Raw genomic sequence first — 12,631 nt, 5'->3', positions numbered from 1 at the left:
TATAATATTTTGACCAGAATAGAGGAAATGTTGGGAGTCCTGTGAAATATTTTTAAAATTTTCTCCCTATTGAAATTATCTCATGTCTGCTCTTTAACTGGAAAATAAAGAAGGAAAGTCTGTAAAATAGAGGGCCAGTTGATTTAAAGCATAATTAGGCAATCAGCATACTCCAGTCTTTGTTCTGGGAGAGTCACTATACTCATTAAAATATATAACCTACATATGCAAAATAATGATTTTATGATTATGCTGTAATGAACAACACAAAAATGATACAAAATGAAACACTGAATTAATTCAATATTTATTGTTATTAATAATAATAATTTAATAAATATCTTTCCACACTAGTGGGGAAATGCTAATGCAATAAAACTTAAATAAATAAAACCCCCCAAATTTTTCAGGAAATAAAAGAATATATGAATAATGACATGTAATGGAAGAAGCTTTGCAATTAATCATCATTGTATATATGTTTTTTTCCAGATGGACTTATATACACATACCTCTTTCTAATCCCACTCATGAAACTCTGGTGCTACAAATGGCTAACAGTGATCCCAACCATTTTGCAGTTGAGACTGACCCAAAACAACCTGTGAGTAAGATTTCTGTGCTTTCACAAAAAAGATAGAAGAGAACCTTCTTTTTAAAACAAATTGAATTATGTATTGTACTGTGGGTTCAGAATATACAATCTTTTAGACATTTTAAGTATGTATTTTAGAGATTTTATAGCCTGAGGAAGAAAACAACTAAACTTGAAAAGCAGCTCAATCTGAAGTACAGATGTTTTTGTTCCTGGAACGCTTTGTTGGAATGGTTTTGAGCAGGACTGCAGAGTAGGTTGTAAATAATTCAGGAGACATTAGAAGGAGAAGCTGTAAACAAACCAGCTGGTTAGAAGCTTCGTAAGTATCTAATAATCAAGATGATAACTAGGTAAATATTTAGGTTAGTAGATAAAATGTTAATGGAAGAATACAGTAATATCTCATAGTCATGGCAGTTATAAGCAACTTGCAAGGCCGATGAATAATTTGATCACTATAGCTGCAAAGAAGCATCAAGCAAATACCTCGAGCCATTTTATTCTCCAAACTCACAGTTACCTCAAGAGTGATTTCTACAGAGCAAGTCTCAACCCTCTTGTTGTGATGTACTCCACTTTTTCCTCCTCCGTCACAGAAGCCCTTCCATCTTTTAGGATGTTAGCTGCCTAACATTTATGTTCTTTCTAGGAATAGCAGTTGAGTAAATTGGCTCAGCTTTTATATTTTCATAGGGATTGGCTAGAGTTCTAGGTGGTCAGGGTTCAGAAAAATATTTGTTATTGACCATTGAATGCTAGTTAATAGTACAGGTCCCATAAAGAACTCTTTGGATATTATTAACAGTTAATTCTATGAAATATGTGACCTTTTCATGATGGGGAGATGAGAAAAGGGAAGAGAGAAGCATGGAAACTCTGCCTCTGAATGAGTGGCATTGACTGCCTCTGTCACAACCTCTTAGGATGTGAATTCAGAACCTTTAACATGAAAAAAACGAAAAGAAAGAAACCTGTGCTGGACAGGAAAGAAATGGTGCCTTTTCTAGGCATGAAGAACATAATATGGGGAAGACACCAGAGCTGGTTTGTCCCTTCCCACCCAAACTATTCTATGATTTTATGATTCTATTCCTGCAAAATGGTTTAAGGGTCAGAGAGAGAGGAGAAGAGTATTGTAATAAAATAAAGCTAAGAAGATACAAAAGATCATATGGGGAAAATAAAGGAATGATATAAAGTCATTATAGATTCAGTTTTCAGAAACTAAACAGCTTTTGGCCTCAAATATAGCAGTACAGCCAGACCAACTGTTCCTAGAAGGGGCTCTGAAGGTAACAGCTAAAGGAGAACAAACTTACTCACTCAGCTTCCCCATATATTGCTACATGGGATTCCATTAAATTAAAAGTATAAAACCTTTTTCATAAAACTAGAAAAGTTTCTTCTAGTCTGTCTTTTGTTTCATGCATGATAACACATCTTCACACACTATGTTAAACCTTGACAAGTGCTATTACTAATCATTTAATGAATTGGCATTTGAATAGGAGCTAAGAAACAATGGATGCAAACTATATTAATTTTCTGGGAGTATTATATATATATTATGTTTAAGTCATTGGCACAGAAGTGGATTAGATTTAAATATAGTGACTTTTGGCTGCTGCAGATTGCATATTACCTTGTGCAGGAAATTAACAACAAGAAAAAAAATCTATCTGCTCTCACAATTTATCACCACAGATTCACACATCGACGATAGCTACAGTACATTGCGTAGGAAAAGACGCATTCAACACTAACTGCAGCAATTTCCTTTCTACCTTCCCTTTTTATTCTAATCCTCAGTCCTGTATATAATTTATGGATTGAATTCGGAAAGATTACTTGTCAATTGCAGTAGTTCTCCCAGTTACAGGATAGCTTTGGTTGCTATATGCAGCTACTTAATATTTATTTCATGTAGCTGTCCCTTTTTGAATCTGTTTCTCCCATTACAGATCCATGTTTGGAGAGGTCATGTGATTTCCTTCAGTTTTGGTGACAAAGTCAGGGGGTGGCATTTGAATCACAGAATGACAGAATGGTTGGGGTTGGAAGGAGCCTGTGGAGACCATCTAATCCAACCCCCTTCCTAAAGCAGGTTCACCCAGAGGAGGTTGCACAGGAACACCTCCAGGCAGGTTTTGAATATCTCCAGAGATGGAGACTCCACAGTTTCTGTTGACAGCGTGTTCCAGTGCTCAGTTACTCTCACAGGAAAGAAGTTTTTCCTCATATTGAGATGGAACTTTCTGTGCTTCAGCTCATGGCCATTGCCCTTGTCCTGTCACTGGGCAACAGTGGAAAGAGTTTGGCATTTGCCTATAAGATACTTGTATACATTGATGAGGTCCCCTCTGAGTTGGGCTTTCTCCAGACTGCGCAGGCCCAGCTCCCACTGTCTCTCCTCACAAGAGATGCTCCAGACCCCCAACCATCTTTGTAGCCTCTGCTGGACCCTCTCCAATAATTCCTTGTCTTTCTTGGGCTGGGGAGCCCAGACATGGACAGAGCTCTCCAGATGTGAACTTGCTTCTCCTGAATATGTTACATCCTAGGTTTATTACCTCCACACAACAGTGCATTCAACTTCCAGAAGTTTACTGCTCATAAACCATGCCTTGTGTTTCGGGTATTGGTTTATAATAACACCCATTTCAAAGCCTTTGCTATGCATGGAAGAAGTTTCCCATCTTGATCATTTAAGTTTCTGCTCTCTTTAAAGCAAATAATGCTTTCTTGTCAGCAGAAAGATTCTGATTTGTGCAACCCTCAGAAGAAATGCAACAAAAAAGAGCAAATTATTAGAACATTAGATTGAAGATGGGATTGTCCAATAAAGATACATTATATTTAAAGATATTAGAGTCAGGCCAGTAATTTTAATATTTCATATAACTTTCCATATTTGTTTTTATGTCATCTAAGATGTAGAACTTTCGAATATACTGGGCTGTCGATCAGAAAATGTCTCAAATCGATTTCTTCAGTCACTGAGTTATGTTAAATAAACCAGATTCAGCAGTGATATCACAGAATTTTTTTTCTTCCCTAGGGATATTTGCCTAAAATTAATAACCAAAATGTTGACTAATATTTCAGAATTTAAAAAAATTCAAATATTATTAACATATTTTCATGTGTGTGGAAGTTTGTTCCAGTTTCAATTTGGAAGAAAGGGCATTACTGAAATACCACAAGGGATTATTTTCTAAAGAACTGATTCAACTTAAAGTATGGACATCATTAACAATACACTTTCCTGAGGTCCAGTTGGATTAGGCTCAAGTATTCCTGAACTTCAGGGTGCATAATGAAGTCTAAATGAAATTCAAAGGCTTTAAATCTCTTGCCAGTTTCATGTCATTAGAAGCAGCTCTGTTACCCTTTGCACACTGACAAAAATGAGAAAAGCATGCATATCTTACTAGTAGCTTTGCAATTGTAGCCTAGGATGGTTTAAATGGAATATAGCATCTTTGTTTTCTTTCAAAAATTTGATGAAAGCTTTCAAGTATTCCCTTTAATGGGATTTGGATTTTCATATCCTTTTTCCTTTTTTGTTTCTTTTTTTAACAAGCTACACCTAATTTTTGTTTCCCTTCTTGTCAACCTTAAACTAACTTAATAACTTTATAAATGCTGCCAAATTATCTAAAAGCTGGAATAAAAGTGAACTTACATAAGTTTACTGTAAAGTTCCAACTCATTTTCCATTAACATACTGCATATTAGGAGTGTCTGGGGAAAAAGTCATTGGGATGTTGAGTTTCGTTTTTCTGTCCTGACCACATCTTTCTTTGTCTTTAGCAGAAAAGGATTCAGTTTCAGCATCAGATTTAACAGCTGAAAATTTTCAGTAATTAATACTGTTATGATCCCAAATTTACTACTTTTTTTCTATACAAATACATGGATGTATTTCACATATATGTGTCTTATATTGATACACACATATATTTATGATGTAAAAAAAAGTCTTACAAACAGGATTGTCTCTATGGCCAAAAAGAATTGTCCTTTCACTGTAAGTCTTCAGTTTGCTATTCTCCTGGCTTATAACTAGCCTAAACCTTTTCCATTAAGCTGTGTTCTTTCCTGATTGGCTTTGAAACACAATTTTTATTGAGGACAAATAATTTAGTAGAGAAGGGCTGGCAGGAAGGAGTGCAATCTCTGTGTGCAAGCTTTAAGGATTTTCTTAATGACTATGAATATTGTTTTGTACAGAGTAGAGAGCAAACTCTCAGATTCAATGAAAAAATTCCCTCCTTTCTTCATTTTATAACAGAAATAATGTATTTATAGTTGCTTCAGACTAAGCTTCTGTATTTAAACAGTTATATCTGAGGTATTATGAAGAGCAATGATAGTTCCTTTTCACATGAGTATCATGGAAGCCACTTCTTTATGTAAAAAAAATGAAAGGCAGGAGATGTGTTAGCATCAGCACATTTAATTGAATGATTGAATGATTTTATGACCTTCTTAAAATACGTTGTTTAGCATTATTTCTCAATTCTAGTTCTAAAAGCAATTTATTCTTTGGATTTCAGTAGAAAGCAAGTAATTTTTTTTGCTCAGCTTATTTCAAAACAAATTACTTTATGGATACAGAGAACATCATACTGTATAATACAAAATGAATTTTTAAAACCAAATCTATAATGTAAAAATTAACAATCCTTTCTGCTTTCAGAGCAGGCAGTCTGCTGGATTAGCATAACTCCATGTTGGTTATTTTGATTCATTGTGGCACTGCATTTTCTGAGTAATGATTAAATGTCAAGTAATACTTCCTGGAAATCGAACTCCTGTCTGTTTCCATCTCTATGGAAGAGTTATTATTATGAATAATGTGGATGTCTTACTGAAATTACTCGAAATTTTAAAATCTTAGTGTTAATTTAATTAATTTAATTATGTATTCTTATTAGGTGACATCCTGTCTTTATCTATTTTTTCATTCTATTCAAAAGTATTTGGGAAGGGGTTCTTTCTACTATGGTTCTTTCTCCATTTGTGAGTCTTCATTTAATAAATGGGTCTGGAACTGGACTGCAAATGAAAGTTTAATTAACTTTTATGGCAGTATTCTGATTAATTACTTTGAAACTTTCTCCCCAAAAGAGAAAAAAAAAAAATTCATGTTTTGTGTGTTAGTTGAGCACACCTGAGCTCTGTCCTCTCTTCTGCACAACCTACCTCCCACTGCCATCAGGAGGGATATCTGTTGTTCAAGGCACATCAACATCCCTGTCCCTAACTGAGCTGGTACTGATGCCTAAAGATTTTTAGCTTTTTATATATTTTCATGTATTTGTAGATTTGGAGGCTGCTGCATGCTTGCATCTTCTAGTACTTTCCCTACTCTTGTTCCCCTACCTTTTAGAACAATAAGCTAACCTTCTAACACATTCCTGAAATACTGTTTAGTCTTGTTTTCAAGAAGAGAACCTGCAACAAAGACCTTTTGTTTTCCAACCAGAATCTGAGAAGACACAGCAAGAAACGGGGCAAAAAAGCCCCTGGACCAATTCCAATGGGGCAGTTCCCAGGGTAAAATTACCTAAACTACTGTTCTTCTAATTGGACAATATTTGATAGGGATATTAATCAATTAACCTTATAAAATTGTAGAACTACTGTATTACATGTGCATATTGCCATATTATGCAGCTTGAAGGCCTTTCAATTAAAGATTTCCTTTTATATTATCACTTTTAACACTGTTTGGGAGGATCTGTGTTTTATTCCAGGTAAGAGTACCCTAGAAACACACCCAGAGGATGACTGGCAAGACCAGGAATGCTGTGCCTCCTGCCTGGGCCCAGCTCTGGGATGGCAGGGAAAGCCACAGGGCAGTGAGGAAAAGCAACATAAGGCTCTGTCAGAGAGTGGATGAGATCAATGGTCCAAGATAACACCTCTGTGTGTGTGGGGTTGGGGGTGAGCCAGGCCTTGCTTTGTGGGGAGACAGTGACCCCAGACTCCCCAGCTTGGCTGAGCTGCAATCAATCAATCAATCAATCACTGGGTTGGTGCTAACCCAGTCTCTGACTGGCAGAGCTGTCCATCTATCACACACTGGGGCAGTGTTAGGTGGCTTCCTAGTGGGTTGGCCAGTGAAGGTTGTAGGGCCTAAAAGGTGGAGCACAGTATAATTCTGCCCTTCCCTGGAGTTTTTGTCATAGCCATGCTTCAACTCGAGGAGTTGGTAGCTATATGTGTGCTTTGTCAGTACCAGCTGTGGTAGGGTGTTGTTTTGACCTTTTATTGCAAATTATATTCCTTTTATAAAATACAGGTTAACTGCTCATGATAGCAATCAATTACCTTTTTATCTCTTGTTACATACAAACATTATTTAAACATATGTGATATTTAAAGGATAGTACCTGTTTTTTATTAAAGAAATAGACACAGTAGTTGTGTATTCAGTGATTCTGGCTGATCACTCTTTTAGTGCACTGGCATTTTTATCATTCTTAGTTCTGCTCTTTCACTGCTTATCTGGTTCTTACAGCATATCTTACTCCATTGTAGCCAGCTACTTTGCTTTTTCCCTGTGCAGTTGAGTCTCAAGTAGAATACTTGAGGTGAAGAGAAAACTTGCAATGTTATTTACAGTGTTGGTTTCGAAAAAGGTAAGCAGAGGGGAGACAATGCACTGGCTTATTAAAACCTGGCATGTATTCCCTTTCTAAGCCAGTTTTTGTCTGTGGAGGTCGCTGTGATAACCCTTCAGTGTCATCAGTACGATCAGACACCAGAGTCCTGTTTGAGTGGTGTTTGATGTCCTTGGAGCAGTCTCTAACACCAGCCCTGGGGTGGCTGGGCAGAGGACGTGCAGTGACTGCCACTGGGATTGTTTGCTGCAATGCACTCGCTGCCTTTGCAGCCTGTGCTGGCTGAGAGGGGAGAATGCATCTGGTGGAACACATTAATCATATACACATCAACACTGTTGGTACAGAGCACAAAACAGACACAGACTCAAAAAAATTGATTTCCTCTCTCTTACCCCTCCTTTGTTTTGCCTCTTTCTTGTGTTTGTACAGCTGACTATTCCTCCTCATTCCACCACTCAGCTGCCTGTGAGATTCTGTCCCACTGCCCTTGGAAGACGCAATCACAAGGCGACAATAACCTTCCAATGCCCAAAGGTAGGATCATGTGCTCATGCCCACAACCCTTGGGATTCAGATTAGATATAATTTGTGATAGGCAAGGAAGTCAGAGGCTTAGCCTGTAGGTCGAGTTGAAGTTTAGTGACTGGATGCATAATGAAAAAGCAAATGCAAAGATGATGAAAACTTACAATTTGTTGTATCCTTAGTTCTACACAGAAATTATTCTGTTTACAATATTAAAATGTGGTATAATGGCCTAGGAGCTAGAACAAATAATGAATAATATTAGCTTGCTCAGTACTGTGTTCTGCTGTTTTTAACACTAGAAGACTGCTGCTTCTTAGCAGCATCACCTCTGAAATTAAATTTCTTGCTGTTTTTCCCAACCCCAAACAAAACCAAATAGTTTCATTTTTTATCTGAACTGAATTTTAGAAGGTCACACACTTGAAAAAGTGAATTCTTCCTTTCATTTTATCTGAAAAGGCTTTTTACTTTGAACACCTTAGAGTTGTTTACTTTTTTTCCTCTGTGAATTTTCCTAAAGTTGATGAGAAACAAGTAAATAAAGAGACATATGTCATCAATATGACCTACTAACTGTTTTTAAATTACAGCTGGAATAAAAAAGAAAACTTGATAGTACAATGCAAATGATAATATTTCATCATGTGAGGTGTGGTTAAATGAAGCATTTGCTTTCTGTGCAATTTCCTCTCTGTATTTTTTTTTTTTTTTTGAGTTTCAGATATCCTAAAAGACTGCTGACCTGTGAATTATTCCAGTTTAGTGCTACCAGCAGTTTTCAGTAGTATTTTAAGTAATACTAAAAGAGCAAATATTGTTTTATATGAAGAAAACAAATACTGAAGGAAGTCCTGTGGCAATTTTTTTCCTGAAAAAGTATGTTGAACAGACTGGTTATTTGCAGGTGGTGTTGTCACAGCATTTATTTTCAGAATTTCTCTTAAATATTTATTAAGGATAAAAACAAGGAGACAGCAATTCTTATATGAACAGTATGTATCCAAGGTCAGTCCAAGAGGACACAATGTCCTTATCTTCTCTGAAACCTGATGGTCCACAGAAACCTTGTATCTACAAGTTTTTTCTAATATCCTTGATTTTTCTGTGTCTAAATGTTAATGTTTTTTATTATCTTTGGAGTAACACTTCTAGCTTTTTGTGTGATTCTACTGCTGTTCCACAAAAGAATTATTTTCTTTCTTCCTTTGTGTTCTGGAGAGAACTTCTCACTTCACCTGCTTTCGGGTTCTAATATATGTGCTTTGAGTGTTGCTTTTGCAACCACCTACATCCTTCCATTCGCCCCCCTGGAAGCTCTGAGTAGCTGGATGGAAGTTAAATACAATGTGCTTGAAGTAAGACAGAAATTAAATACAAAAAGGAGATGTGAACATCTCCCAGAATGGAGCTGTTGATTTCCAGATAGCAATACTTAGCTATCTGGAAATAACAACAGCTTGAAGGAATTAAAAAGAAAGCAGACATTGAAGCTCACTTATAGCAGAGACACAGAACAGTAGAAGAAAGAGGTAGGCAAAATACTTTAAAACCTACAGCTCTGACTTGTCAAATAATAAAAAGTGGCACATTTCATTCACAGTTTGGAGAGTGGCTATTTCACCTTACGGGATCTGGTCATCCTCCTCAGCAGATGGAAACAACCACCATAAGTGCCTGCATTGGCGAGTACTCTTCTGCCGTCATATCCTTCAAAAATCCAACTGCTGAAAATGTGGTGATAGATATCATGCTGACAGGTACAGGGGATTGGACTTTGTTTTGTTGGTTTTTTTTTTTTTTGGGTGGGGGAAGGAACTTAAGCTATATGGGTTGCATTAAAAGTGTGAAAGGGATGTGATTGAATTTTCCTCATTCCATTTTTTGGCAAGAGTTGTTGTGTATTATCCACATCCACACTGAAAACTCTGTAGAGTGTGCTGTGGGAGATAGAAAGAACACAAACCTGTAACAACTGCTCACAGTAGATTTCTTGGGTCACACAGCCTCGTGTGGATGTGCAGCTGCTGGCTGTGGACTGCACTGTAGCATTTCGGCAACAGGAGACTCCTGGGATGTGTTCTGGTAGCTGTATGTCTAAATCAAACAGCTAATGCTTTGTATTGCTTTTTTTCCTCAGTTGCCTTCAAAAGTTTTATATTATTGGTCAGATTCTGGATAACTAAAGGAGTTAATAAGAGAGCAAGGGCAAAACATTTTTAGTTAAGTTTGGTTTTTGTTTGTTTTTTTTCTGATGACCTTCTGAACAAGTATGTTTCATCAATATTTTCAAACATGCTTTAAAGGATGAGATCCAGAATTATCAGAGATTGATAAGTAACTGTCCATACTGGGATTTCACAAATGCTGTAAGAACTCAGGTTCTAAATCCCACATTCTCTTTGATGACTAACATTTACTCAAAGAGGAAATTTCACTTTTAGTGCATCAGAAGGCTTTAAAAGGTTCTCTGAATCTCCACCTACCCAAACATAACATTGTAGGTAGCACCAGAAAATTGGTGCCAAAGCATGTCCTGGCATCTACAAATAACAAAACCTGAAGATAAACCTCCCAGTTTTATCTTCATAAATAAATAAACATAAGAGAAATAGCAAAAACCAAAACCATAGGAGAATAGTGAATCAAACCTCTTCAAAGGTATGTTTTAAGCCATGTTTACACACTCATACTGTGATTTGGGGTTTGTGGCACATAGAATAAGTGAAGAAATGTCTTTTAAAAACTGTAGATTGGTGTTTATTTTTGTCTTAAACTCAAGCTTTTTAATCCTACCTTCTGAATATGAATTAGAAATAAAGAAATACATCTTTGTCCACATATGCAGTTCTTTTATGGGGGATCTTGGAAATATGTTTACCTAAAAGGTGCCTGGCCAAAAGCATCTTGGTCTCATGACTAAACAGTCTGAACTTCTGCTGGCCAATTTTTTTTTTTTTTGTCAGACTTCAGTGCAGTTTCCCATATTAACTGCTGAAATATTTCCATTCACAACTGTCACAAAATAGAGTTCAATTTGTAAATTATTAGACCAGTTCTGAATTTCTATTGATGTTCTCTTCTGGCAAAGGAAGTAACAGCATGCAGAGGATTCTCTGCTTACAAGCTAAGTGAATCATGGCCAGGATCTTGGGGACAGTCAGAGTTCACCTGCTGAGCAGGGTACCTGGCAGAGAGGGGATCCTGGCATTAAGAGGAACAGAGTCTTGTCCAGCTTCCTACTTATCTGGCATCTGGGTGTCTTTAAGTGACAAGGAGCACTGCAGATAGGCCCTGCACAGGGCTGTTAATGCAGGAGGTGGCATTCAGTGCATGTACACAAGGCTCCAAAGTGCTGCTCATAGTAGAAAAGGAAGCATAAATGTTGACTGCACACCACAGGAGCTGCTCTTGGGCAATCATTCTGATTGTGCAGTCATTACTTCTGTAATCCAGGTGGCAGCTGCAACTCTGGTCTGAGGCTATCAGGAATTCCTGAGGTTTCTCCCTGGCACTGCAGTATGAATGGCAAGAGCCAGTTAGATGTGTGCTGTGGTAGGTGAACTTCCTGGTTTGAGAGGGAAATGGGCAGCCTGTAGGGGAGAGACAGGCTGTGGACTTCTTAGAGCAGCTGGATGTATTCAGATCCACAAATCCAGATAAAATTCATAATGTAATAAAACAGTTGGCCAAAATGGTTGTGAGGCTGTTGTTTTCTATGAAAATTCATGCTGATCAGATGTTTCTGTTGACTGGGAAAAGGCTTTGTTGTTTTCCCCTTTGAAAAGTGGTAGAAGGAAGGCTAAAGGATCAGTAGGATAATCAGCCTCACCTGAAGCCCTGGTGGGGTCATTGGACACTTTTTGCATTGGACACCTTTTGCAGTGTGGGTAGCCCATGATTAGCACATTCTCTTACAGTCCATGTCCAAGCCCATGAAGGTCAAGAAGGTAATCAGGACTAGTCAAATGGATTTCTTAAGTGCAAATCATGATTGACAAATGTGATTGCCTTCTATAAGGAAATGAGTGATTATGCAAATAAAGGAGGAGCAGTGAATGTAATATACTATGATTTATTAGGACTTTTGTCAGTGTATCCTGTAACATTCTTGTTTGGAAGCTGAGGAAGTCTAGGCTTGGTGAATGACTGCTGAGTGGATTGGAAACTTGGCTGAACTATTGGTCTCAAATGATAGTGATCAACATCTTGACATTCAGCTGCTGGCTGGTAATGATTGTTGCACCCCAGGGGTCAGCGTTGGGGCCCATATTATTCAAGACCTGTATTAACGACATGGATGATGACAGAGATTGCAATGTAAATTAGGGAAAGGGACTGACATGATGGATGGTGAGCTTCAGTCCAGAGTTACCTTGATAAATTGTTGGTGTACCTCAGTTTTGAATTGCTTTGTTCATCAACTCATCATTCTTGGAACAGCTGAAGACAGAATGAACTTTCATATTATTAGTAATGCAATTTTCTTGCTAAAATGTTAACCCTTTATATTTTCCCCTCACTCCACATACCCTGTGTGCTTACCTTGGGCCAGACAGTGTGAATTAGAAGTGCTGTGAATTACTAGCTGTGCAACCCACCCTACCTGACCAGGAAATAACTGGTTGTATAAATTTTGCAGTGTAGGTGTGTATTATGTCTGTGGTATAAAGGTTCCTATTGCATCCCATGAATGCAGCATGCTTTATTCTAGTGGAAAGTGCAAGCTGGGATTCTGATTTGTACAACAACAAGAGCAATTAAGAGATGCAAACTGCTTGTCTTATTGAGAGTAAATCTCGTGCCAGACAGAACAGTTTAGTAGTCCAGTACTATTAGGTATTATTTGTAAGAATGGTAATCCAGTGTGCTG

The 12,631-nt window shown here is 37.4% G+C and overlaps 1 protein-coding gene across 1 annotated transcript in view; it reads left to right on the top strand.

The window, feature by feature from the left end:
* Positions 1-12,631, top strand: part of CFAP47 (cilia and flagella associated protein 47) — a 280,168-nt gene that overhangs the window by 199,227 nt on the left and 68,310 nt on the right. Inside the window, exons 54-56 of the mRNA XM_048288836.1 lie at positions 493-604; positions 7,663-7,767; positions 9,362-9,518. Of these exons, the coding sequence (XP_048144793.1) occupies positions 493-604; positions 7,663-7,767; positions 9,362-9,518 (374 nt within the window). The remainder of the gene's footprint in view (positions 1-492; positions 605-7,662; positions 7,768-9,361; positions 9,519-12,631) is intronic.

The sequence above is a fragment of the Corvus hawaiiensis genome, chromosome 2 (genome assembly GCF_020740725.1).
Source record: "Corvus hawaiiensis isolate bCorHaw1 chromosome 2, bCorHaw1.pri.cur, whole genome shotgun sequence".
NCBI lineage: Eukaryota > Metazoa > Chordata > Aves > Passeriformes > Corvidae > Corvus > Corvus hawaiiensis.
This window is presented reverse-complemented; position numbering and strand designations above follow the sequence as displayed.